General features: G+C 35.4%; 1 protein-coding gene across 14 annotated transcripts in view; it reads right to left on the reverse strand.

The window, feature by feature from the left end:
- Positions 1–24,474, reverse strand: part of Cep112 (centrosomal protein 112) — a 607,347-nt gene that overhangs the window by 346,592 nt on the left and 236,281 nt on the right. For 13 of the 14 annotated variants that reach the window (XR_010045020.1, XM_063241684.1, XM_063241681.1 and 10 more), the window contains one exon: positions 22,559–22,666. The exons of the other annotated variant lie outside the window; for it this stretch is intronic. Coding sequence is in view for 12 of the 13 variants with exons in the window: in XM_063241684.1 (XP_063097754.1) it covers positions 22,559–22,666 (108 nt within the window). In the remaining variant the exon portion in view is untranslated. The remainder of the gene's footprint in view (positions 1–22,558; positions 22,667–24,474) is intronic. 14 annotated transcript variants of the gene reach the window in all.

The raw sequence follows: 24,474 nt of genomic DNA on the forward strand, positions 1-24,474 counted from the left end.
TTTATTCTGTTATTCATATAAGTACAATGTTTAATCCAAAAGAAGAGAGAAATTAAAATGCTAACAGCATTTTTTTTCAGGCAGCCAACTATATGAATTATTGAATTGAAATATTTTTAGTTCTTAGACACATTATTATTTCTATTTATTGTTACACTATTATGCATCATTATAATAAAATTATAAACTTTAGTCAAAATCATTTATGTATGTAACATACTGAAAAAAAGAAGTAGAAAGTTTCACTAGAATAATTAGTATGACTTAAAATTGATAGCAAAACATTTTACAAGTAACCAAATGACCTTTACCTGGACGGGAAGAATTACAGAATCAGTTCCCCTCCCCTAAAAAGGGCTCATGATTATAATAAGATGTGAAATCATTAGTTATGGTGCTTAGTTTTAGGGTGTAGTAATAACATGCTTCCATAATACCTTTCAAATCTAAGTAATTTCAAGTGTTCCTATAAATTGATCTGTCACCTTACCCTTGATCACATTTGTTTACTCATTAAAAAGTTAGCAAAAAAAAAAAAAAAAGAAATAGTGATAATGGAATTTGAGCTGTAAAGATAGATATTTGTAAGTTATTGTGGGTTGTTATTTTTCCAGGGTAGAATAAATCTCTGAAGTCTATTCAAGTTAAATAGGTGGGAGTCATTTGCTTAGACCAACATTGCTAACCTCTAGATGTTATAGACCCTTTCTGGTCTTAGCCTTGATTTCTGTGTGATCCGCATCTTTTGGCAGGGGTGTCATCTCTAGATAAATAGTGAGTGCAAAGGAAAAGACTGCACATTCCAGAAATATCCTGATTGCTAGTACTCACAGACCATCACTACTTGTGTTACAAATCAATGTTTTACTGGTCCTTGGCCCTTCTACATAAGCAAGTATTACAAAAGTCATTTAAACTTTCCAGTTTGGTTCTGCACAGGAACATCTCAAGAGTGAATGTAAAGTAGCATCTCTTTTTTTTTTTTTTTTGACTTCTTTGCCTTAGATACTTTGATCACAATAATGTTGATTAAGATTATAGAATTAATGTTGATCAAGATAGTAAACTGTAGAAAGTGTAAAAATATAAAAACATACAACATCCACAAGAATGAATGTTGAATGGGTTGACCAACTTCTAAATCGAGTAGTGTCTACATCATACACAAAGAGAAATAGGATGCACTACCACAAAGACTAGCTAAAGAGATACTTGTAATACACAAGAACCAAAATCCCCTAATCTAAAAGCACTGAGCCATGAGCTAGGGCACGGGCCCACTCTCCACAAATTAAATGTCTTCCAGGGACAATGGAAGCAATTAGCATTCATGTGTAAGGACCTGATGATAATCATTTGAGATACAGACTGTATGGCTGAGTGGGCCAGGCATGGTGGCACATGCCTATAATCCTAGCACTTAGGAAGCTGAGGCAGGAGTATCCCTGTGAGTTTGAGGTTAGCCTGGCCTATAAAGTGAGTTTGAGGCCAGCTTGACCTATACAGAGAGACTCTGCACCTCCCCCTCAAAAAAATTCATGGGCTAGAAGACAAAACAGTTATATTGCTTATAAACCTCTAGGATGATCAACATGAAATTGCCTAGAAACCTCTAGGGTGATCCACATGAAACTGCCTTTTTTATTTTCCTATAAGTCAAAACAGGAGTCTTACTCTACCCACTGAGCTACTCCCTAGCACATTCTGAAACTGAGGTTCAACAGTGAAGTTTTGAAGTTATAAAGTCCCTAAAAGCATACTCTGCATTATAAACTAACTCATGTTTTAGTCTGATAATGATGTCTTCATTCCAACTAAGGTTTCATAAAAGTTCCCAGGAGCTGGAGCAAATTTAAAGCCCTAAGAAGGACCAATACAAAGCTGAGAGATTTCCAAGTCTCTGGGTATCCTGAAATCTATATTTTATTTTTCAACAGTGCTAGTAAATATGGCTTGAATAGTATTGCTTCTCAGTATGTAACACATGGAAAACTAACACTTCCTTTTAATTCATTTCAATGCCAGAACTCCAGTGTGAGAAACATAAATTATAGATGTAATAGAATATACCATCAGACACTGAAAAAGAATTATGGTATAAAATATATAGAACCCTGAACTGCAAACACCTTATCCTGTGAGTGTTCAGCAACATGTGCAAATGTTCCTAGAAAATTTTAACATGATGAGTAATGTCTTCTAATACAAGTAGTGCCTGATGCCAAATGTCACATGATCACAACCAAGCCAATGGTTCTTCTCAGTCTCCCTCACAGCAGGATTGTGGATGACAGTCTCCCAGCAGCAAGAGGTTCCAGGGGGAGATCTTGTCTACAGAGGAGAAGAAGAAAAAGGTGGAGGGATCCCTTATTTCACAGGATATACAAAATATGGAAAATGGTAAATTGTGTAGAAAACCAACACCTCAACAAGGCTGTAGAAATAAATCTGTTTAACAACAGTGTAATGTCACATTTCCATAAAATCCTCACAAGAAGGCAAAGCAAGTGTCATTGGATGGGCTCCTTCTTAAAGTCACATGAAAAAAAAAAAGACTCCAATAAACCAGTAGATGTTAGAGATTTTGTTAGTGATAGTGAAATTATCCTACATAATCCTCCTCTCTCATCTTCCTCACACCAGCAGTAAAGGTTTTCAAAGTCAAATACAGGTCAATTTGTTTCTTTTTCTTTTTCTTTTATATTTTCTGTATGATTTTGTATTATATTACATTATGATAGTAGTATTTATATGAATATTTTGGATTGTGGAACAAAGATGAGTTTCAATTATTTATAATGGTGAAATCCACTTTGATATACAAGTGCTTTGGATTACAAGCATATATTTGGACCAAACTAAGGTCACAAACCAATGTTTTACTGATTTAACTAAAATAACCTCAAAAATAATCAAATTACAGAATCCATGTTCTATACACCTTGGTGAAAATGGCTAAAGCTTTAGGAAGTTGGAAGAGAACTTTTCCTATTCTCCAGCAAAGAAGAGAGTAAGAGAGGGAGTCCACAATGGGGAGTCCATAAGGTAGATCTGTCCCAAACGTCCATGACAAATGAGTAAAATATGAAAGCTAAGAGTCTGGAGGGATACAGAGTTCACCTAGTACGAAGTTACTCTTAAGACAGAAACTTTCCTTATAATTCCATAATAATTGATAATTCAGCTGCCATTGAAATGATTTTAGCAGTAGGAGGATAAATATATTCTAACGCAAACAATGCTTCATACTGAACATACTTGGCAGTGATATTTCTGGGTAAAGGTAACAGGGGAAACTGAAAATTGTGAAAAAGGACCAAAAAGTATTAACAACAGAATATTAATTGAAGCAAACATAGGAAAGAGGAACATTATCTTGACCAAATACTTCAGTTCAGAAGGTGGTAGTTAAGAAAAAAGAAGCTTCTGACATCATTTGGTGACACATTCCATTTTACCCCCATTCTCAGCTGTAGACATGATGACTTGAAAGAATGCTGAAGAATATTTTATCCTAACGTTAGAGAGAAATGGGCTAAAGAAGCATTGCTAACATTTTCCCTAGGTCTGGGGATACAGTTCAGTGGCACAAGTGCCTGCTTGGCTAAGTATAGAGCCCCGAGTTCGATTCCTGATACCAAAAAAAAAAAAAAAATACTTAACATTTCCCTCTTCTGTCTAGCTGAGGATAGCAAGATTGATTATATGGAATAAAAAAATGGCTGCTGAGAGAGAGAAATAAAAGTGTGAAACTGAAAAACATGCTGATTAACTCTGACAGAACATAGGCCTCAGAGCACCCATCAGAAAAATATATGGAGCAAATACTTCCATAGGACATTAAATTGTTAAAACATATAACACATATCTTTTAACTATCAGTTTAATTAACAAAGTTTTCTCAGAACAACTAAATTGTGCTTCTCCATCCCTATCATAATCTGAAACTAGTGAGAGATAAACACAATAAAATATCTATGTCCTAAAAACAACCAGAAAATACAAGCACAAAAAGCAGTTAAAGACAATCCATGCATTTTATTATCAGCACAAATACTTGGATGATGGTGCCTGGCCAAGCAAGATGATCATAAATCAAATTCAAACATTAAATATCATATTAAGGAATAATGAATTTAGCAAAAAAGAAGAAAGACAATAGATAAAATCCATTGTTCAAGAGGTAGAAAATATATACCCTAAAAATGGTAAACAATGAGCGCAATAGCATTCAGTAAGAAATTAAGTGCAATGAATGACGAATTCAAAGATCAAAGATAAATCAACACAACTAAGAACCAAAATAATCAATCATAAATTGATCCTAAATTTAAAATAATAATAATTTGTATAAACATGGCTGAAAATCACATCATCAATGTAGACAAAAAGCTTGAGAAGAATCAGTCAGACCCAATGACGAGACAAAGAGAAAACAGTAGAAAAAATAGAAAAAGAAAACCTATGTATGCACAGATACCAGAAATCTTCTGTGAAAAGAGTAAAAAACAGAATGTGTATATACAAAAGACACATTGAATACCCAGAACAATTAGTTGCAATTAAGAGAAAGAATGGTTTAGGAGAATTACAACTAAATTCAAACATGGGAAAACTCAAAAGACCCAAACTATTCTTAAAAAGTAATTGAGGATAAAATTCAGCCAACAGATGACTAGAGAAGTTTTATTTTCTTTAAAATAAAAACAAAAAAGAAATGTTTTTCTAAACTTCAGAAATCTTTCAGTTTCTATTTCTTCAACTAACTTCAAAGAAAATTAAATTTACATTTCAATAAAAATGGCAAATGTAGCACAGTCCTATTTATAAAATATTTTCTCTGTATCCACATATCCTTTTATATAATAATCTAATTGAATTTTGGTAATGATATTCACTTTACACTAACAGTAGTCATTTCTGGAATGGTATAATTCGGGTAGAACACTCACCTTCTTCCTTGCATACAGATAGTTACCATATCAAACGGCAATTCCTCCTTTGGAGGAGTATTTACTGGTGTTGCTACAGGGCCTTTAACAAGGAATGTAGTCTCCCTTCAGACAAATGAACCCTGGGTCTGTGAATTGATTTAGATCTGGAAACTTGGTGAAAGACCACGATTTTCTCACTGAAGTACAAAGCTATCTAAAGTACAAGCAACAACTCTGAACTTTTTCTTAATGTTGTAGCACCCCCAAGTAGTACTCTCATTGATCCTTTATCTATCTTATCTGTTAGAATATCATTAATATTCATTATCACCTTAATATTCATTATCACCATAGATCCCTTCAGGGCAAGTCACCCTCATTGCCAGTGTAACGCTGCTGCCATGATGGTAACCATTTCTGCCTTTTTTAACTACATGTCCATGTAGTGTCTGCTCCTTTGGGACTCCCTAACCTGTTCAAAGTAGGCAGTCCAGTTCCACAGCAGCATCTTCTACTGCTGGCCCTGGAATACTGAGGAGGCAACCATGGAGCTGCTCAGTGGCATTTGGATCTCCAGCCACCTGAGTGCCCGTCAGTTCTCTAGTAAAGTAATATCTTCTAGTGCTTCCTGTGGGGTGAGTTCTGTAGTTTAAAGTAACAAGACCACTTTCATACTCTCATTCTCCCGTTATTTTTGACTCTTCCTTGGTACTGTATCAAGGCAGGTCTGTATTGCTATTTAAGAATACTATAAATATAGTGGCAGTGAAGATTACTTTGAAAAGTCACAAACTACTATAAATGTGCTACAGTTTTTAAAATTATGGATAAAGGACAGTTCAAAAACTTTGAATTCCATCAAAATTTATAATGAATCAGACTAACAGTTCAAGAGACAGTAGACCTTAAAATATTAACCATTTAAATTAAAACAGAAATTTTCCCATAGGTCTTAACAGATAACTTTTCAGTATTATCCCACATTCTAATCAAGGGTCTGCTGCAGAAAACTTTTGTTTCTTGGTTGTGAAATTTGTAATACAAGCCAAAAGTATATAATTAAGAAAGAAACAGGCCAAAAGTATGTAATTAAGACTTAGGGCATTAAGATCCACACTAAGAGACAGGAACACTAGGCTCCAGTATTTTCCACTTAATGAGACCAAAACCTAATATCATCCGATATGCATCTGAGCAATTTACATTCACAAAATAGCACACCTGAAATAGCAAAATAAGTGATAAACCCCAGAATTCCAGAAATTCAGCTGCACTAGGACAAGGTCCACTGTACAGTTGGGACGGTTTCATGAGACTGATCTTACACCCTTACAAAAAGATTTTGAAATCTTTTAAAAATTTTCAGTTACGTGATACATAGTAAAATATGCTATTTGACATCAATTAAATGAGAAATAAAGACCACATCCCTTAAAGATAAACTAGTATATCTACAACATGTTCTGGGTCTTTGGAGTCATTATAAAAGTACACGTATCACAGACTATATTAAAATATGGTTTGATTTTTTTGACCAACTTGTTAATAGAAACAGGCCAAAAAGTAGTAAAAAGCAGCTGGTGTAATAGGAGCAGAAGCAGAATATGTCATCTGTAAGTAGTTGTATGCTTCCAGGATTCAGTGTTTGATACAAGAAAAAGAGCCATGAGATCTGTCAATCAACAGGTCAGATAAGCCATGTAAGTTCTATTTATTTAACTTTAATATTGCTGTGTAAGTTCTATTTATTTAACTTTAATATTGCTGCTACTAGAAATGACACAAGTGCCTACCAAAATATGCTACTTCTTTTCTTTTTCTCGCTAATCAAGCAGCTAATCAACCAGCAATCATCGGGACAAATCCTGCAGAAGCTCCTAAAGCTCAGCATACACTGAGAACTAAGGCTGAAAGTAGTACACTGATTACCAAGCAGACGAGTAAAACAAGTACTGGAAGTAAGTATTACCATCTGTGGGCATCTTTCCCATTTAACACTTCAAATATTCATGAGGCACCTGCAGGTAATGAGTGACAATAATTACCCTGAGCTTTGAAAGCTTTCCCAAAAATTAGCTATAATGTTCTCTTTTTATCTGCCAATTCTCAGGAAAAATTCTGAAAGGACTCAGATTGTCAAATGCATTATCTTTTTGTCAAGACTTTAATAATGGTCAACTGAAGTTATATAAATTAAAAAACTTAAGAATTCACCTTTATACATAAAGTTCACATTTCTAGGAAAAATACCTTACCTATATTTTATTTACTGTCTCTTCCTTTGAAATGTTCAGTTGTAGACAAAATATGCATTCGTCTTAACCTTGAATATCACTGCTTTTCAATGAATATGAAATCTAACAGTCATCTCAATTTGTAAGCTAGTATGCTGGCAAACTCCGAATTTACAAAGATGAACAGGTCAACCAGTTCACAGACTCTTCCCTCACCTATCACAGTAACAGGTAAATAATTACTCATTATTTTGAATCGTGCAATGTGTCCTCTAGGACTGATCAAAAAATAAAATCAGAAGTAATTAGAACAGAGCTTCTTAATCTTCCTCAGCACCAGATTCACCTGTCTACCTGCATAGGCCCTGCCTTTCATCTTGTTCAAATGGCTGGCTGGTTTTGCCAGTAGCTGACAAGTCCTCCCACCAAAGCAGTGGATTCCCATCCCCTCTCGCCAAATGAAGCAAGTTGCCCTCAGCCTCAGCACTCTCAGCACTCTATAAATCAGCATTATCAATATTTTCTGCTTCTTTGGTCATTCTCATTAACAATCATGTGTTTTACTGTACTGATTTTAAAAATCTTTGCCTTGACCCAACCTATCCCTCCAACTAAGACCCCATTCTCTGCTCCTCTTTCATTTAAAATTTCCTTCAAAGTTTTGCTCACATCCCAGTGTCTCTCCATGCATATCAGTCATGCTTTCATTCCCACATCCTACTGAAAATGGTCTTGTGGGGGTAGCTGAAGACCTTGCCAAATCCAATAGTAAGATCTCAGTCTCTGCCTAACTTCCTTTCCTGGCAACACCTCAAACAAATGGTTACTCACTTCCTCTTTCCTGAAAACATCTACTGTATGTGGCTCACACTTAAGGTTTTCCCTTTACCTCACTGACGGCTTCTTCTCCATCTTTTATTGCTTCCTCTTTCTCTTTCCCATCTCTAATTGTTAGTGTGCCCTTGGGCTCACTGCTGGGACTTCCTGTCTTGGCTATTCGTGTCTCAGTGTCTGTCACCACCACTCCTCTGACTGCTTATCTGGAAAACTTCTAAGTCACATCTGAACTCCTTTTTGGCCTCTCATTCCCTTTCACATCCAGTGACAAGCCGACACAAAATACATCCCAATCTGACTACCTGCAATCATTCCACAGCTTCCAGTTTAGGCCTAGTCCCAGCCATGTCTCCAAATGAGCGTCCCTGATTTCTTTCCTACTTGCAGCCAGAGAGGTCTATTAAGACGCAACCATATCTTGCTAAAATGTTCCTCTGGGTTCCTCTCACACTGGGAATGAAGCCAAAGTTCGGCACAGAAGTCAGTACCCCTTCTGCCCTCCTCCTGACCTCCACACCTCTCGCTCTCTCACTAGCTCCCTCTCCTCCGTCCCCAATAACTGTGGTCCTTGCTCTCTCCTCTGCCTGGAATGCCTTTACCTCACATTGTATGTTTTCCTCCTTCACTTCTGTTAGATCTGTATTAAAACACTACACTTCGGTAGAGCCTCCCACTGACAACATAGCTAAAATAACACCATATATAAAATAACTATGTAAAACTTAGCAGTGTATTAATTAGCCTGCTGTATTTTTCTCCATAGCAATTATCATCTCGCCTTAGTTACATTTTGATAGAAAGCTTGTTTACTATCATATTCTAAGCACGTGGAACAATGTTTAGCACAAAGAAGTTGCTATGTAAACACATGAAAATAAAGGAGGCATCATTTCCACTTCTATATTTTTAATGTATCTAGGCAATGGGAATAATGAGTTTACCCATTCTTCTATTCTGGAAAAAAAAAAAATGAAAGTCTCTAAAACTAAACAAATACACTTCCAATACAGTTCCAAAAAAAAGCTGCCTTCATCTTTGCCTCAATAATTCCCAATCTAGATAAAAAATGCATTTCTCAGGGAAAAACAAAAAGGAAAAAAAAAGCCTTGCTTCAGTTGTCTTGAACTAAGCACCAGTGCCTGTCCTATGACGCCAGGCTCCAAACCCCAGGCTTGGACTCATGACCTCAAAGGCTGTAGCTTCAGTGCCTAGGTCTCTAATGCTGGCAACCTAAAACGAAGGGAATACTTAGCCTGTTACCCATAGGACCAATGTGTGACTTGTAGCCATAGCTGAATTCATGAGCTAGGTGGTTATTAAAAGAAATAAATTGACAACATAATTAGGTTAGGGATTACATTTGTCCTGATCACCACTGAGGACCAGAATACCTGATGTGCAGTTGAGGGTCTCTAAAATTATTTAATATAAATTAAAAAAGGAAATCTAAGCAAACAATGACTTTTAACAAGAGCATGGTAGGGAAGGAGGAAGAGCAAGATAGAATAAAAGCAACATACTGTACATTAATAAACTACATATGCGTAGAAATCAATAAGTTATATGAAAATCCATTTTGAAGAGATTTTATGGAGACCCACAAATTCATAGTCATTAAGCACACCTGGGCATCAGTACTGGAGAGAAACAGTTCTTCAAAGTTTTTCTGGTCAGATCATCTTGCCACCATCAAAATAACTGCCAACAATTCTCACTTTCACAGTTCTCTAGTCCCTGAATTCCCTCAGCCACACGAAATGAGTTTGCCTCTTACCTCACATAGGAAAGACTCCAGTCACAGGTGAGTCCTCAGGGTCTATGGCAGTTATGTGAACTTTCACTTCTGCACATCTGTCCTATCATAATCTTCTCATCTCCCCTACACTCCAGCCAGTACCTCCACTTGTGATGAGGATCCTCTCTATATATCTCCATCTTCTTGAGACACCGTGCAAGGGTACCCAGTCTCTTTTCTCTCTTGTTTTCCCCTGTCTCCTATGCCAGTGTACCCAACAACTTATTAAAAACAGACCTATTTAAAAAGAAAGGGATTATGAATCAAATGCTGTTTGCCTTTTAAACATCCTAACTGGTCTTAACTTAAAACTCCCCATTTGTTATCTTGCATAATTGCTATTTTGTCTCTGCCATGTCTTTGTTATCACAGTATTTTGTTTCAAATAATGGTAGCTTAAGTGTTTTTATAGTCACTGGAGTAAGCGTTATTTTTTTCTGGAGAATTTGACTACTTGTTTATCTGCTGAAATACATTTTTCTTTAAAGGCTTTGTAGTGAAAAGAAAAGATATGAAGTATAAGATTAAAGAATGATATAATGGGATTGCCAGAAAAAAATTTTCCATGGTTCAGGAAATTCTAGCATGCCTGGTTAGTTGTTTGTTTCCAACATGAATGAGGTTTGTGAAAAGACAATTAGAATTGTCTTTTTGTTCCAATTGGCTATTCAGGAAAGAAGCAGGAAATCTTGATGAAAGCTTGGGTTTTACAGGATGTTTGTGAGTATTTATCCCATGTGTTTGATGTTTTTCTTTCCACATCTGCATACTGTATGCCTACATTTTGGCTAAGATAATCCAAAGTACCACATTGATTTTTTCACTTCATTACAGTTCCTGGTACAATGCTTTCTAAATGGGAGGGACTCAAAAATTAAACTGGAAAAAGAAACTGAGGCCCAGAAGGTACAAGTCATTCCTTCCCTCTGAAAGTCAATTCCCTCATTATAAAATACAAGGCTTAAACTGAGAAAGTGCTTTTAAAACTTGCTACTACAGTAAATCCAGCAGCAGTGAAAATGAATAGCACCCCCAGGGGTCTCAGGGCCTACCCCAACACACCTTCTGCAAGCTGAAACTTTCTTTAAAATGTCCTATTTTCTCTTATGAGAGCTTAGCATTTTACAAAAAAGGAAAGTCTATGTTTGTTTTAATACAAATGTTACCTTATGTTCAAACTAGTTTCTTTTTTTTTTTTTTTTTTATTGGTACCGGGTATCGAACCCACGACCTCCTGCTTGCAAGGCAGGTGCTTATGCCACTGAGCTAAATCCCCAGCCCCTATTTCTTTTTTTTAAATCCTGCTAATTTTTTAAATTTTTCCCCTTAATTAAGAAAATCATAAAAAATAACAATAATTTTTTTAATGAATAAGGAAGAGATTGAGATAAAAGAGGACATAACATCATAACAGTACAGGTCAAAGCATGACAGTTTCAGCAACCAGTGCTTCACCACCAAATAACCCAACTTAATAATAGCTACCATAGTGTCTTTTTCCTTTAAATATTTGAATATAACTTCATATACTCTAGCTTCAAATATATCCAGTCAGTGTAAAACCATTCAAGTGGATGAAAGCATTGTATGGTATTTAGAACCAGCTAACAGAAAACGAACAATGGTTTCTACATTATCTCTTTGCCTGTAACAATTTTTATTTATACTATCACATATAATAAAATCCAGCAAGAAACATCATGATAAAACCAATGGAGACAGAAGAGCCATAGTTTGGTGGGGCTTCAAAACAAGATGATAATAAATCAGCACTAGCTATTATGATGACTTATTTTCTTCAAAATAGCAGTTCATTTCATCACAGGCAATAATATCAAGCAGCCCAGAATAAAGCCATTCCAATTAATAAGTAAAAACTTTGAAAGGCTTCAAGGCCACATAATGGGGAATCATGACTACCATATACTTTTATATATTTGAATCATTACTTAAATTAGGAAAACTATTTGGTATTCACACATGCGAGATTGGTTTATTTCACTTACGAGTATGGTCGCAAGCTGCGCCCATTTATTGAGATAAATATCTCAATGTGATCCTTCTTTACAGCTGAGTAATACTCCATTGTATAGAAATACCACAACTTTTTTTATCCATTCCTCAGTTGATGGACACTTAGATTGTTTCCAAGATCTGGTGATTACAAATTATGCTGCTATAAACATAGGTGCACATATATCACTGTGGAATGATGCTTTCAGTTCTTATGGGAATATGCCTAGTAGTGGAAGAGCTAGAACAAATGGGACTTCCAATCCCAAGTTTTTGAGAAAACTCCAGAATGACTTCCACAAAGCTTGTACCAGTCTACACTCCCACCAACAGTGTAGGAGAGTTCCTTTTGCCCCACATCCTCTCCAGCATTTTTTTGTTGTTGGTTTTCTTCATCCTGGCCATTCTTTTAAGAGTGAGATGGAATCTGAGTGTGGTTTTAATTTGCATTTCTCTAAAGACCAATGATGATGAACATTTTTTCATGTACTTATTTGTCATTTGTATTTCTTCAACTGAGAAGTGCGTATTCATCTCAGATGGCCATTTTTGAAATGGATCTTTGAATTTTGGCTGTCTGAGTTTTTTTAATTCTTTCTTTGTTTTAGACAAAAGTCCCTTGTCTAAGGGGGAATTCACTAAGATCTTTTCCCATTTTGTGGGTTTTCTTTTCACTATGCTGGAGATTTCTTTTGAAATGCAGAAACTTTTTAAAGAGGTGGTCCCAGTTATTGATTCTGGGAAGTATTTCCCGTGTGGTTTGCGTCCTGTTCATGAATTCTCTACCTACCCCTATGAATTCAAGGTTTCTACCCAATTTGTCTTGCAATAGATTTAGTGTTTCTGTTTTAATATTCAGATCTTTGATCCATTTACATTTTAATTTAGTACATGGTGATAGGCATGAGTCTAGCTTTAGTTTTCGGCAAATGGAGAGCCAGTTTTTCCAGCACCATTTATTAAAGAGACTGTCGTTCTTTCATTGCACCTGCTTGTCTCCTTTATCAAAGATAAGGTGGTTGAGTGTGTTTGTAGCTTTGGTTGCATCTTCTAATCTATTCCATTGATCTTTGGCTCTGTTTTGATTCTAGGACCATGTTGATTTTACTACTGTTGCTTTGTACTATAATTTCAAGTCAGGGATTGTGATGCCTCCTGCCTTGCCTTTGCTGCTTAGAATTGCCTTTGCTATTCTAGGTCTCTTCTGGTTCCAGATGAATGTTAGGAGTGATTTCTCTAGATCTATGCAGCATGTTGATGGTATTTTTATTGGGATTGCATTGAATCTGTATAACAGTTTTGGGAGAATGGCCATTTTCACAATGTTTGTTCTTCCTATCCACGAGCAAGGGATATCTTTCCATTTTCTGAGATCATCTTCAATTTCTTTTTTCAGTGTATTATAATTTTCCCTGTATAGGTCTTTCACTTCTTTTGTAAGAGTAACTCCTAAATATTTCATTTTTTTGCTTGCTAGTGTGAAGAATGTGGTTTCTCTTATTCCCCTCTCTGTGATTTTGTTGTTAGTGTATAGGAATGCTATTGATTTCTGAGTATTGATTTTGTATCCAGCTACATTACTGCATTTATTTATTATATCTAAGAGTCTTTCAATGGAGTTTAGGGGGTCTTCTATGTAGAGTATGATGTCATCTGCAAACAATGATAATTTAACTTCTTCTTTTCCTATCTTTACCACTTTTATTTCTCTCTCTTGTCTAATTGCTCTGGCTAGTACTTCCAGTACTATATTAAATAGGAGTGGTGATAAAGGACATCCTTGTCTTGTGCCTGATTTTAAAGTAAAGGCTTTCAATTTTTGGCCATTTAGTATGATACTGGCTGTTGGTTTGTCATAAATGGCCTTTATTATATTGAGGTAAAGGCCATCTATTCCAATTTTCTGTAAAGTTCTTATCATGAATGAATGTTGGACCTTATCGAAGGCTTTTTTCTGCATCTATACAAATGATCATGTGATTCTTACTTTTGTCTTTATTGATATGGTGGATAACATTTATTGATTTACGTATGTTAAACCATCCCTGCATGACTGGAATGACCCCACTTGGTCATGGTGTATAATCTTGATGATTTTCTGCATCCTATTTGCCACTATTTTATTGAGGATTTTTGCATCTGTGTTCAATAGGGAGATTGGTCTATAGTTCTCATTTTTGGTTGGGTCTTTCTCAGGTTTTGGTCCTAGAGAAATATTTGCTTCCAGGTATGACTTAGGAAGGATTACTTACCTTTCAATTTCATTGAATAGTTTGAGCAGTGTCGGCATTAGGTCTTCTTTGTATTTCTTGTAGAATTCTGCAGTGAATCCATCTGGGCCTGGGCTCTTCTTTGTAGGTAAGGACTTAATTACATTTTCAATTTCATTAATAGAGATCGTGTCATTCAGCAGTTTTACATCCTCTTGATCTAGCTTTGGTACTTCATATGTTTCTAGGAATCTGTGTACTTCTTCTGTTATCAAACCTTTGAGAGTAGAGGTTTTCAAAATAGGTGTTGATGATCTTCTGTATTTCTGTAGAGTCTGTAGTGATTTCACCTTTTTCATTTCTTATTGCATGAATTTGAGTTTTTTCTTCCCTTCTTTTTAATAAGGGTGGCTAGGGGTTTATCAATTTTATTTATTCTTTCAAAGAACCAACTCTTTGATTCATTGATTCTTTGGATTGTTTTCTTAGTGTCTATTGCATTGATTTCTGCTCTGATTTTTATAATTTCCTCTCTTCTTTTAGCTTGGGCTTGACTTACTCTTCTTTTTCTAGCTGTTTGAGGTGTAGCATCACGTTATTTATTTGTATTCATTCTGTTTTCCTGATATGGTAACTCAGTGCAATAAATTTTCCTCTTAGGACGGCTTTCATTGCATCCCATAGATTCTGGTAAGTTGTATCTGCATTTTCATTTTCTTGTAGCTATTGTTTAATTTCTTCTGTGACCCACCGATTACTCAAGTGTGTGTTATTCAGTTTCCATGTGTTTGTGGGATTTTTGCAGTATCTTTTATCATTAATTTCTAATTTCAAAGCGCTATGATCCGATAACATGCAAGGGATGATTTCAACTCTTTTGCATTTGTTTAAATATGTTCTGTGAGCTAATATATGGTCTATTTTAGAGAAGGACCCATGTACTGATGAGAAGAATGTCTATTTTGGTGTTGTTGGGTGGAACATTCTGTATATGTCTATCAAGTCCGTTTGTTCACAGGTGTAATTCAGTTCTGTTATTTCTTTGCTCATTTTCTGTCTGGTTGCTCTGTCCCTTGGTGTCAATGGCGTGTTAAGGTCTCCTGTTACAATTGTGTTACTGATAATTTGAGTTTTCATTTCTGTTAATAGTTGTTTTATATAACTGGGTGCTCTGGAGTTTGGTGCATATATATTTAAGATAGTTATCTCTTCCTCTTGGACTTTTCCCCTAATGAGTATGTAGTGACGTTCTTTGTCCTGTATGATCATTGTTGGTTTAAAGTTCACGTTGTCTGCAAACAGAATGGCTACTCCTGTTTTTTTTTTTTGGATTCCTGCTGCGTAAAGTATTGTTTTCCATCCTCTGACTTTCAGTCTGTGAGTATCCTTCTGGGTTAGATGAGTTTCCTGTAAACAGCAGTTGGTTGGATTTTGTTTCTTGATCCATTCTGCCAGTCTGTTTCTTTTGATTGGTGCATTGAGACCATTTACATTAATGGTTATAACTGTTATATGCTGGTTTATTGTTGATATGTTATCTCTCCACTGTTGCATCTTTATCTTTCTGTTCTGTTTAATTATCTGCTTTGCTTAGTGGTTTTTTTCCTTTGTGTATCTAAACTGTCTTTCAATATTTTTTGCAGGGTTGGCTTGGTGTTCATGAAGTTCTTCAGCTGTTCTTCGTCATGGAAGTATCCTATTTCACCATCAATTTTGAATGATAGTTTTTCAGGATACATCAGTCTAGTTTGGAAATCATTTTCCTTTAGGATCTGGAATACTTCACTCCATGCTCTTCTTCACTTTATTGTTTGTGCTGAGAAGTCTGCTGTGATTCTGATAGGTTTTCCTTTATAAGTAATCTGTCTTTTCTGACAGCTTTTAATAATCTATTCTTGTGTTGGATTTATGGGATGGTGATTATTATATGTCTGGGTGTAGTTTTATTTTGGTTATGACTATTTGGAGTTCTATAGGCTTCACTGAACCTGATGTCGGTTTCTGATCACATGCTTGGGAAATTTTCAGCTATTACTTCTCTAAATATCCTCTTGACATCCTTTATGTTGTCCCCTTCTTTTTCATTAATCCCTATCAATCTTATGTTATTTTTCTTTGCATCATCTTGCAGTTGTTGAATTGTTGTTTCCTGATTCCTTGTTAATTTTTAAAAGATCTTTCCTTTCCTGTTTACTAATTGCAATCCTGTCTTCAAGGTCTGAAATTCTACCTTCACTTTCACTGAGGCCGTTTTTACAGCTTTCAGTGGAATTTTTTATTTCCTGTATATCTCTGTGTATCTGCTTTATGTATTCTGTTTGTTTCTTATATTGCTCATTTAGGGATTCTATCTTTTTGTTTAGTTCCTCCAATTTTTTAACTGTGTTTTCTTTAGATATATTCAGAATCTCTTTCATTTCTTTTATCATTTCTTCTTTTACCTGGGAGATCATTTCGAGTTTGGATTCCTTTAAAGCTTCCTGGATTTGCTTGTTTATTTCAGTAGCTATTATGTCCAATATTTGAGGTGTATGGCATATATTTTCTTCTATATACATCGCTCCTAGGGTTTCTTGAGATGGGCTGGAGGTTTGAGGTTGTAATTTGGTCTTTTGTTTTGTCATTTTCCTATATTTCTGTGTTTCAAGTGTTATTCGAAAGCTTCCTCAGGGTCTGTTGGAAATCCACTTCTATGTTCGCAGCTCCTGGGACTCTGGCACCCAGTTTCCCCAGGCTGCTGGGCCTCTAGAACCTGTGGCCCTCCTCTGCCTGTTTAGAATGTAGGTCCAGATAAGCTGGGCTCCAGGGACACTGTGCACCTGCCTGCTTGCTGGAAACTCCACAGTTCTCCAAGCACAGCCAGAATGGGGTGGTGGATGTAGGTGCCTGGGGCCCACTTAGCCACTTCACCGCACCCGGAAGGCTCGGGGGTCCCGAACAGTCTGGGCTTGGGGCAGAGTGCACTGGGCACTTAACACAGGCTGTGGGGCCTCTGGAACTGGTGATGCTCACCTGCTTGCTGAGAAATCCACAGTCCTCCAGATACCTGGGGAGGCGGATACAGGCGCCCCAGATCCGCCCAGTCCTTACTCTGCACGCAGACAGTGCAAGAGTCCCAAATAGGCTGGGCTCCGGGGATAGTGTGCGCCCACCTGTTTGCTAGAAACTCCACAGTTCTCCAAGTAGTTGCTTTCTTACAAAGCAGTCAAGTGAACACAACCCTCAGGGAAATAGGTGTACAGCCTCACACACACCAAGTTTCCTCATTGTCCCAAGGTTGCCTTAACCCAGAGAGAGAAGTAAGGACCTAGGTGACCAAAATTCCTCCCTGGTGCAAATGCTGTACTCACATTTACAATTTTATCTTGTATAAGAAGGTAAGATATAATAGAAAAACTGTCACACTTGTATTTGAATGACAACCAACAAAACAGGTAGAAGCCTTCATGTCAGGAAATTCAGTTATTTGGGCTTATAAGGAAAGGATCAGTGGTAGAATCAGGGAAACCCTTTCTCTACCAAAGGAGGAGCTGAGAATCCAACCCAGCCAATGAGCAGTTGCAGAACCTTGGTTTCAGAAGAGACCTTAGAGATATGACAGACACCCTGAACAAGCAGAATCTATCTACACACTCCTGACAGGTACTTGAACATCCTCACATTAGGACACTTACTTTTTCACAAGACAACCAGTTCTTTAGAAAAAAACTACCTTGAAATAGTTATAAGTATTCCTCATAGTGCTACACATGCCCTTTCACCCCAGGATTTCATGGGAGTATGTTAAGTACAGACTAAAAGCATGTCAGGTTCAAGATCTGATTCTCCCACTTAGGGCAAGTGCTGGCTCACAAGCCAATTACTTCACTGTATGTGCTTCAGTTTCTACAGCTCCAATCTGGGAGTGATAAATAGTGGTACCCACCTTACAAAAGCGTTGTAAAGATGAAAAGTGGTTGATCAGTGTAATCCATGTACAGCGGTGTTATGATTTATGTCTACCGGTCTCTTCAGAGTGTCGCATAGTCATACACAGGGCTCTTCAGAGTTGACTGATCTAGAATATGTGTCTCTGGGATTGATTTATGGTGCAAAGCTGGTATTAATGGTGTGAGTGCTACTCACTCTAGAGTGGATAGCCCAGCTAAAATATAAGGGACAGAAAGAGGTTTGTTACAGTTCTCTTGCTGTCTTCTGCCAAATGAACTATTTCTCCTCTCTGATGCCCTCTGCCATGTTACCCTGCCTTGGAGTCAGCCAATTATAAATAGAAATCTCTGAGCTAAATGAATCTTTTCTCTTAACTTCTGCATGTTGGGTGTTTTGTCTCAGCGATGAGAAAAGTAAGATAAGTAGTGCATGGCCAGAGTAGGTCCTGAGAACTAAGGGCTATTAGGATTACTGTTAAACAGACCAAATCTCATGTCTCTTGGAACACAGATCTTAAATTTAAAATTAAGACATATCCAATTCTCATTAATCACTTTTCTCTTAACAAAATAGCCTCTTCCTTTAAATAGTTCCAGATTTTGCCATATTCTGGAAATTCTCTACTGAACATATTTGAATGTGTACAATATAACTACCAGAAATGACATATTTCTTCTGTGACGTGAGAGGTAATCAAGACCAGGGCCATCCTTCTTATCTTGTCCCATCCACTGTACTATCTCATCCCACTTATCTCTGGGTTTTTCCGTCATCCTTTCCCTCATACTTTTATACCTGATTTTCCAAACTAAAGCATGGAATTTTATATTCAGTCTCCTTAAATATAACCTATTTAATTTCAGGCTGCATTTAAAGCTTCAGAAAACTGATTTTTTTATTACACCTATTATACCTATTAACTACCCTTCTGCACTCTAAACATCAGGAGCATTCTAAATCATCACCCTATGACAGCCAGACACTTAAAAATTTCAATTCAGGTTGACATGAGTCATTCAAAGATGGCCTTTTGAACTGACATCCAAGTCATATTTTCCCATATTGCCTTCATATAGGAGCTTGTCAAATGGCTCAACACAGAACACAGATAGTACATCAACTCTTCAGTCTTTAGCTACCGGCTTTGATACCCTGTTCAAATAAGGAAATGAAATTAATTTAATCAGATTCATTTGTAGTGTTCATTCTGACTTGTAGTGATATTACTGTACACCTATCATTTCTCATAATAAATGTTTACAATAAACACTTGAAGGATTTAAAGTAGTTAGGTGACACACTGTCCCAATTTATCATGTTTTGTGCTGAAAAGTTTATGTATTTTCATATTGCTAAATACTCTCCTATAATATACCAGCTCACATTGATGCCTTTCCTTTCTTTAGTGAGTTACATCCTTGGATCTCCATTCTCAGAACTGATTCTCATGAATAGGTCTGTAGACATAGGAAAAATGAAAATGGGTAAAATCTAGATGAAGCTGAGATACTCCTGTGTTTCTTTATATTCCCATTATAACCTACATTTACATTATGTATTTTTTTGTCATGGAGAGAAAATGTAGAAAACTGATGCAGTGGTGTATGGCTTCTATTAATAGTAGCAGTTCCTTAATGATTCATCAGTTATCTTTATTGTGTTACACATTTTTGACAAAAAAATATTAAGACCAAAGTGGTAGATTTTAAAAATCTATCATTCTGAGAAGTCTTTGAAATTTAACATGTTTCCAAATAAATTTATACGAATGTATCTTTACAACAAAAATGGTATTTTCACAGTGTGAAAGTAGACTTATTCATGATTGTGCCATCTAAGAATAATTAACATCAATGTTTGAATATTTCTGTCTAATTTTTGCAGTTAAAGATAACTGAGTCTGACAAGGTAAACATTATTATATGACTTGGAAGATACTACCAGTCTTTTATAAAAGGGCTGTATTCGTTTAGAATTCCACTAGCATAACATATAAGCACCAATTTAAGTAATTCGTTGACAACTGTATTTGGTACATCATTCATAATGCTCTTCTGCATTGTTATTCACACCAACACAGAAAATGTTTTTACATGTTTACTTATTCATTTGATTTATTGCCTGTTTTTTCTTTGCCAGGTAATTTATTGAGATAGTAATGATTTTCTTCTGACTCATGCTACTTATTTATCTTCTAATTATTTGTACTTATTGTAAGTTTACTAATTTAATATAGGCAGTAACTACTTACCTAACATATTGCTACAAATATTATTTCTTAATTTTTACTTAGTAAAATATGTTTCAGTTTTGGTGGTTTTTCATTATGTCCAACTTTAAAAAGACAGTTAATCCAAAACTATCAAAACATAAACATAAATTGACTTTATTTGTGGTTATACTGACTTGCAGAGCTAAGTATTGAAGTCTGTGGCTACACTTGGTTATACATTTGTCATCCACAAAACTGTCATCAAAGTAAAAATGCCAGTTTAAAAACTCTCATAAAAAAAAAGTCTACAACCTCACTGCTTAACACAGTATTTTCCGATTAGTGTTTGGTTAAAGAGTTTTATATTTTGTTTTTCTCTCTTCTCTTCTGCATAATTTACTTAGAGGAGCTGAAATTTTTCTTCTTTTCATTAGTGCTTCTAATATTGCTTTTAATCTCAAAATTACGTCAAGAATACCTTGTAACTTCAGTACAAAGTAAGACATATTCCTTGCCCTCCCTTAATCTTCTTGTTTATATAAGATTATTACTTCTGTTTCTCATCTACCCCTTCACTTTCCTAACCCAGGCTCCACCTAATCATATGATCTTCTGGTTTTTAAAGTTATTTTTCCAAGCAACCTCTTTCAGTATTAAAGTTACAGAAAACATTCTTTATAGCTCTTTAAAGTATATTTCAGTATAATTACATATTATTAAATTAATTGTGCTAGAATAATTTTCAGTTACTACCATGTATTAATCAAAGTTTACTTCATTCTTCCATTACACCATTTTTCTTTAAAGAATCTAATAAAATAACTCCATTGCACTGGTTTTTAAAGTTAAAAAATCTGAAGATATCCATATTTTGGCAACTTTGAAGTATTAATGAACACAATAACAATACTATTACTACTATAAAATACTATACTCCTCTGGTACTTCTGACAGGTTATGTAACACTGAATGAAAGAGTTAAGCATGGGGTTATGGCTTGTAAGATGGGCCCATAAAGAACAGGAAGGATTGGCAGATGCTAACTATGAAGGACCAATTCACAAGCTTTACCCTTCATAATTATTTTGCCATTATACTATCCCCAAAAAAGTAACTCAGGCAGATATTTTTATTGACATTTTAAATTTAAAACAACAACCCTAAGGCTATATATCAGATCAGACTTTCTTCTTACTGAATTCCTTTGAGCCACTATTCTACCAGTTAGTAAAGGACATAAAATTCAGTGATTACAAGTAATTAATTAGTTTTTTAATATACTACCTGCTTAATGAGGCTTCAAAGATAATAATTTAAACATTATCCTTACTTTAATATTTAAAAAGGTTCAAATGCCATCTTTACAAAAATATTCTTAACCTGAATAATTAAGCTAATTAATATTTTTCCAGATATTGAGGAAGCAAATTAGACAAGGGTTAAAAGCTACTTAAATTTTCTGGGAATAAATAGCAAAATATGAAAAAAATTTTAAAAGAATTTAAACTTTTGACTGGATAAAAGGCAAAGCACTGGAGACAAGATTTCTCCATGGCTGGAACCTCACTCCTTATGTTCTGGCTAACTTGGTCTTTATTGTCATTTTTGTTTCTTAAACATGCCCAGCTTACACTCTTCCCAGGATTTTTGAATTTGCTTTTCACTCAGACTGGAATATGATTCCTCCAGAGTCTCATTACCATTCTTTGCTGGTTTTTAATACTCCCAGCACAAATACCACAGCTTCCTTGCCCATCTAGCTCATGCTGGGAATCACCCTCGCCTGCTACGTACCCACCCTCCACAGGGCAGTCTAATGCACACACGTGCATTCTTATTCATCAATCATTCTTGAAAATGATTTTATTTTTTTATTCATGGGCTGACTCCCCACCAAAATGTAGGCTTGTCTCTCCATCACTGTTCTTAGCTATGTCAGTAACAGTACCTGGCACACTGTGGATACCCAACACTGCTTCTTAAATAAATAAGCAAATCAAACGAGTGCTCCTTTAGAAATGGAAAGGTTAGAGAATGGCAATAAAAGTGTCAATGGGCTAGGGATTTAGCTCAGTGGCATAAGAGCCTGCCTGGTAAGTGTGAGGTCATGAGTTCAATCCCCAGTACCAAAAAAGAAAAAAATAAATACGTAAATGTGCCAATTAAATATTCAGACTAACAAACTGTCTGAATAGCCTCCAGTGGAATGTTAAAACAATGTTTTAGGATTTTATTAAAACAAATATTATTTTAAAAGTACTTCAAACATGTCTACAATAAAAGTTCCTACTGATGTTTTCATTATGCAAAGATTTTGTGTTATGGATGTTTAAAAGTGGAATATATGTGTATTAAACATTAAATGATATCATTCATCAACAGGAAAGACCAACCTGCTGTTCATATCGCTGCTTCACATCCTCTAGCTGCCTTAAGAACTCCTTTGACTGTTTCTCACGAAGAGATTTGGATCTTGTTAGATCTGCTTCCACTTTTTCCATCTATGAGATTTTAAAAATAGTTTTAATTTTTTGAACAAAAGTTGTATTCCATGTGCTTTCAAAAATTCTCCATTCATTAAGAGGTCAGATTTTATATGATTCATCAATCTTAATGATACATTAAATGGCAATAAAATGAAATCTTTACTAATTTAATACATTTTAAAAGTTAATGAAGGGAAATAAAAATAGTATATAACACCATTTCCCAGTAGTATAACATGAAAATGTCATGAAGATATAATTTGGAAATTCAAATATTTATTCAATATGATTTTATTTAGCACTGGCTTAATGGAAGAAAACATGAATCATATATCTGATGAGATTTCTATCTAGAATATATACAGAATACTTACAACTTGCAATAAAAGGGTAGTTAACCCAGTTTTTAAATGAGCAAAAGATCAGAATAGATACTTCTCCAATGAGGATATACAACCGACCAAAAGCATATGAAAAGATGTTCAGCATCACCGTCCTGAGACAGTGCAAATTTAAACAAGAAGGACATAACACTTTACACTCACTAGGATGGCTATAAGCAAAAAGACAGGAAATGACAAGTGGTATTGGTGAAGAAGTAGCAAAATCAGAACTCTCAGTGGTGCTGGTGGGAATGTAAAATGGTATAGATATACTGGTAGACACTCTGGAAATTCCTCAAAAGATCAAACATAGAGGTAATACGTGACCCAAGAATGTCATTCTAGGTAAAAAACTAAAATATATATATATAGAATCTGTCAACTTCAGGTTTACTAGACTTCTTCATTGAAACTGTTTTTAATGTCTGACTGCCCCAATGTAATACAGCCCTGTGTTCTTTGATGTAGCCTATCACTTAGCATAGGACCTGTAACACACAGATTCAAAAATAATAATAATGACACAATGCACTCATTTCAGGATTTGCTAAATGCACAATATTCAACATTTAGTGACAAATTCTTTATAACATACACAAAATTTAATAAATGTTATCTCATTTTCTTTATTACTCTGTGGCTGATCTTATCAGATATTCTTTTACATGTAACAGGAAAGAGAAGTTCTTACAAACAGAAAAGGAAAAGTTCTCCATGTCAGTAACATAATGCTAGTATTTTTCCTTCAAAGCAGTATAGCATTTTATCTGTCTATCATTGTGAATTTGGATATGATTCAGGAAAGTGCTTTTATCTAAGACAATTGTCAGTTAACGTGACAATCATTCTATTACTGAGTAATTTTACTTATACTGCTTCACTATATTGAGTTAGCTGTTCTTTTTTACTTCTACACAATGCTTTCTCTGAGGTTACCTTTTGGTAAACAGTTTTAGGTAAAACATGAACATTAAAGAAAATAAACCTTGAAATTTTTCCTTCATAGTTTTCACATTAGATTTAGAACATCACATACATTTATTCAGACATAATTAAGGTTGTAAAAAACTACCTTGCAATTCTGAACTCCCTTGGTGCCTGCCTATCTGAAATGCCAATCACAGCTCTATAACCTATGCCTGCAACCTCTAAGCAAGATGTTCTTTGTTGGCTGTAATTTCCATCTTATTTGGTGAACTAGCTTTGCAAGTGAATCTTCCTTACCCTAACAACTTGTCCTCAAGTTACTGGCCTTCTTAAGTGATGTCCAATGAATATGGGTTCATGGTTAAAGCTGAATTTTAAAAAATATATATGCTTCTTAGAAGAGGTTCACTTCATACTCAAGGAAACAGACTACAAGTGAAGGTATGTAGGGGGTATTCCAAGAAAATGAAAAACAGAATAAACATATTTCTAGCAGACAAATAGACTTTGAGC

The sequence above is a fragment of the Cavia porcellus genome, unplaced genomic scaffold (assembly GCF_034190915.1).
Source record: "Cavia porcellus strain 051 isolate PalLab524CR breed Dunkin Hartley unplaced genomic scaffold, mCavPor4.1 scaffold_32, whole genome shotgun sequence".
In the NCBI taxonomy this organism is placed as follows: Eukaryota; Metazoa; Chordata; class Mammalia; order Rodentia; family Caviidae; genus Cavia; species Cavia porcellus.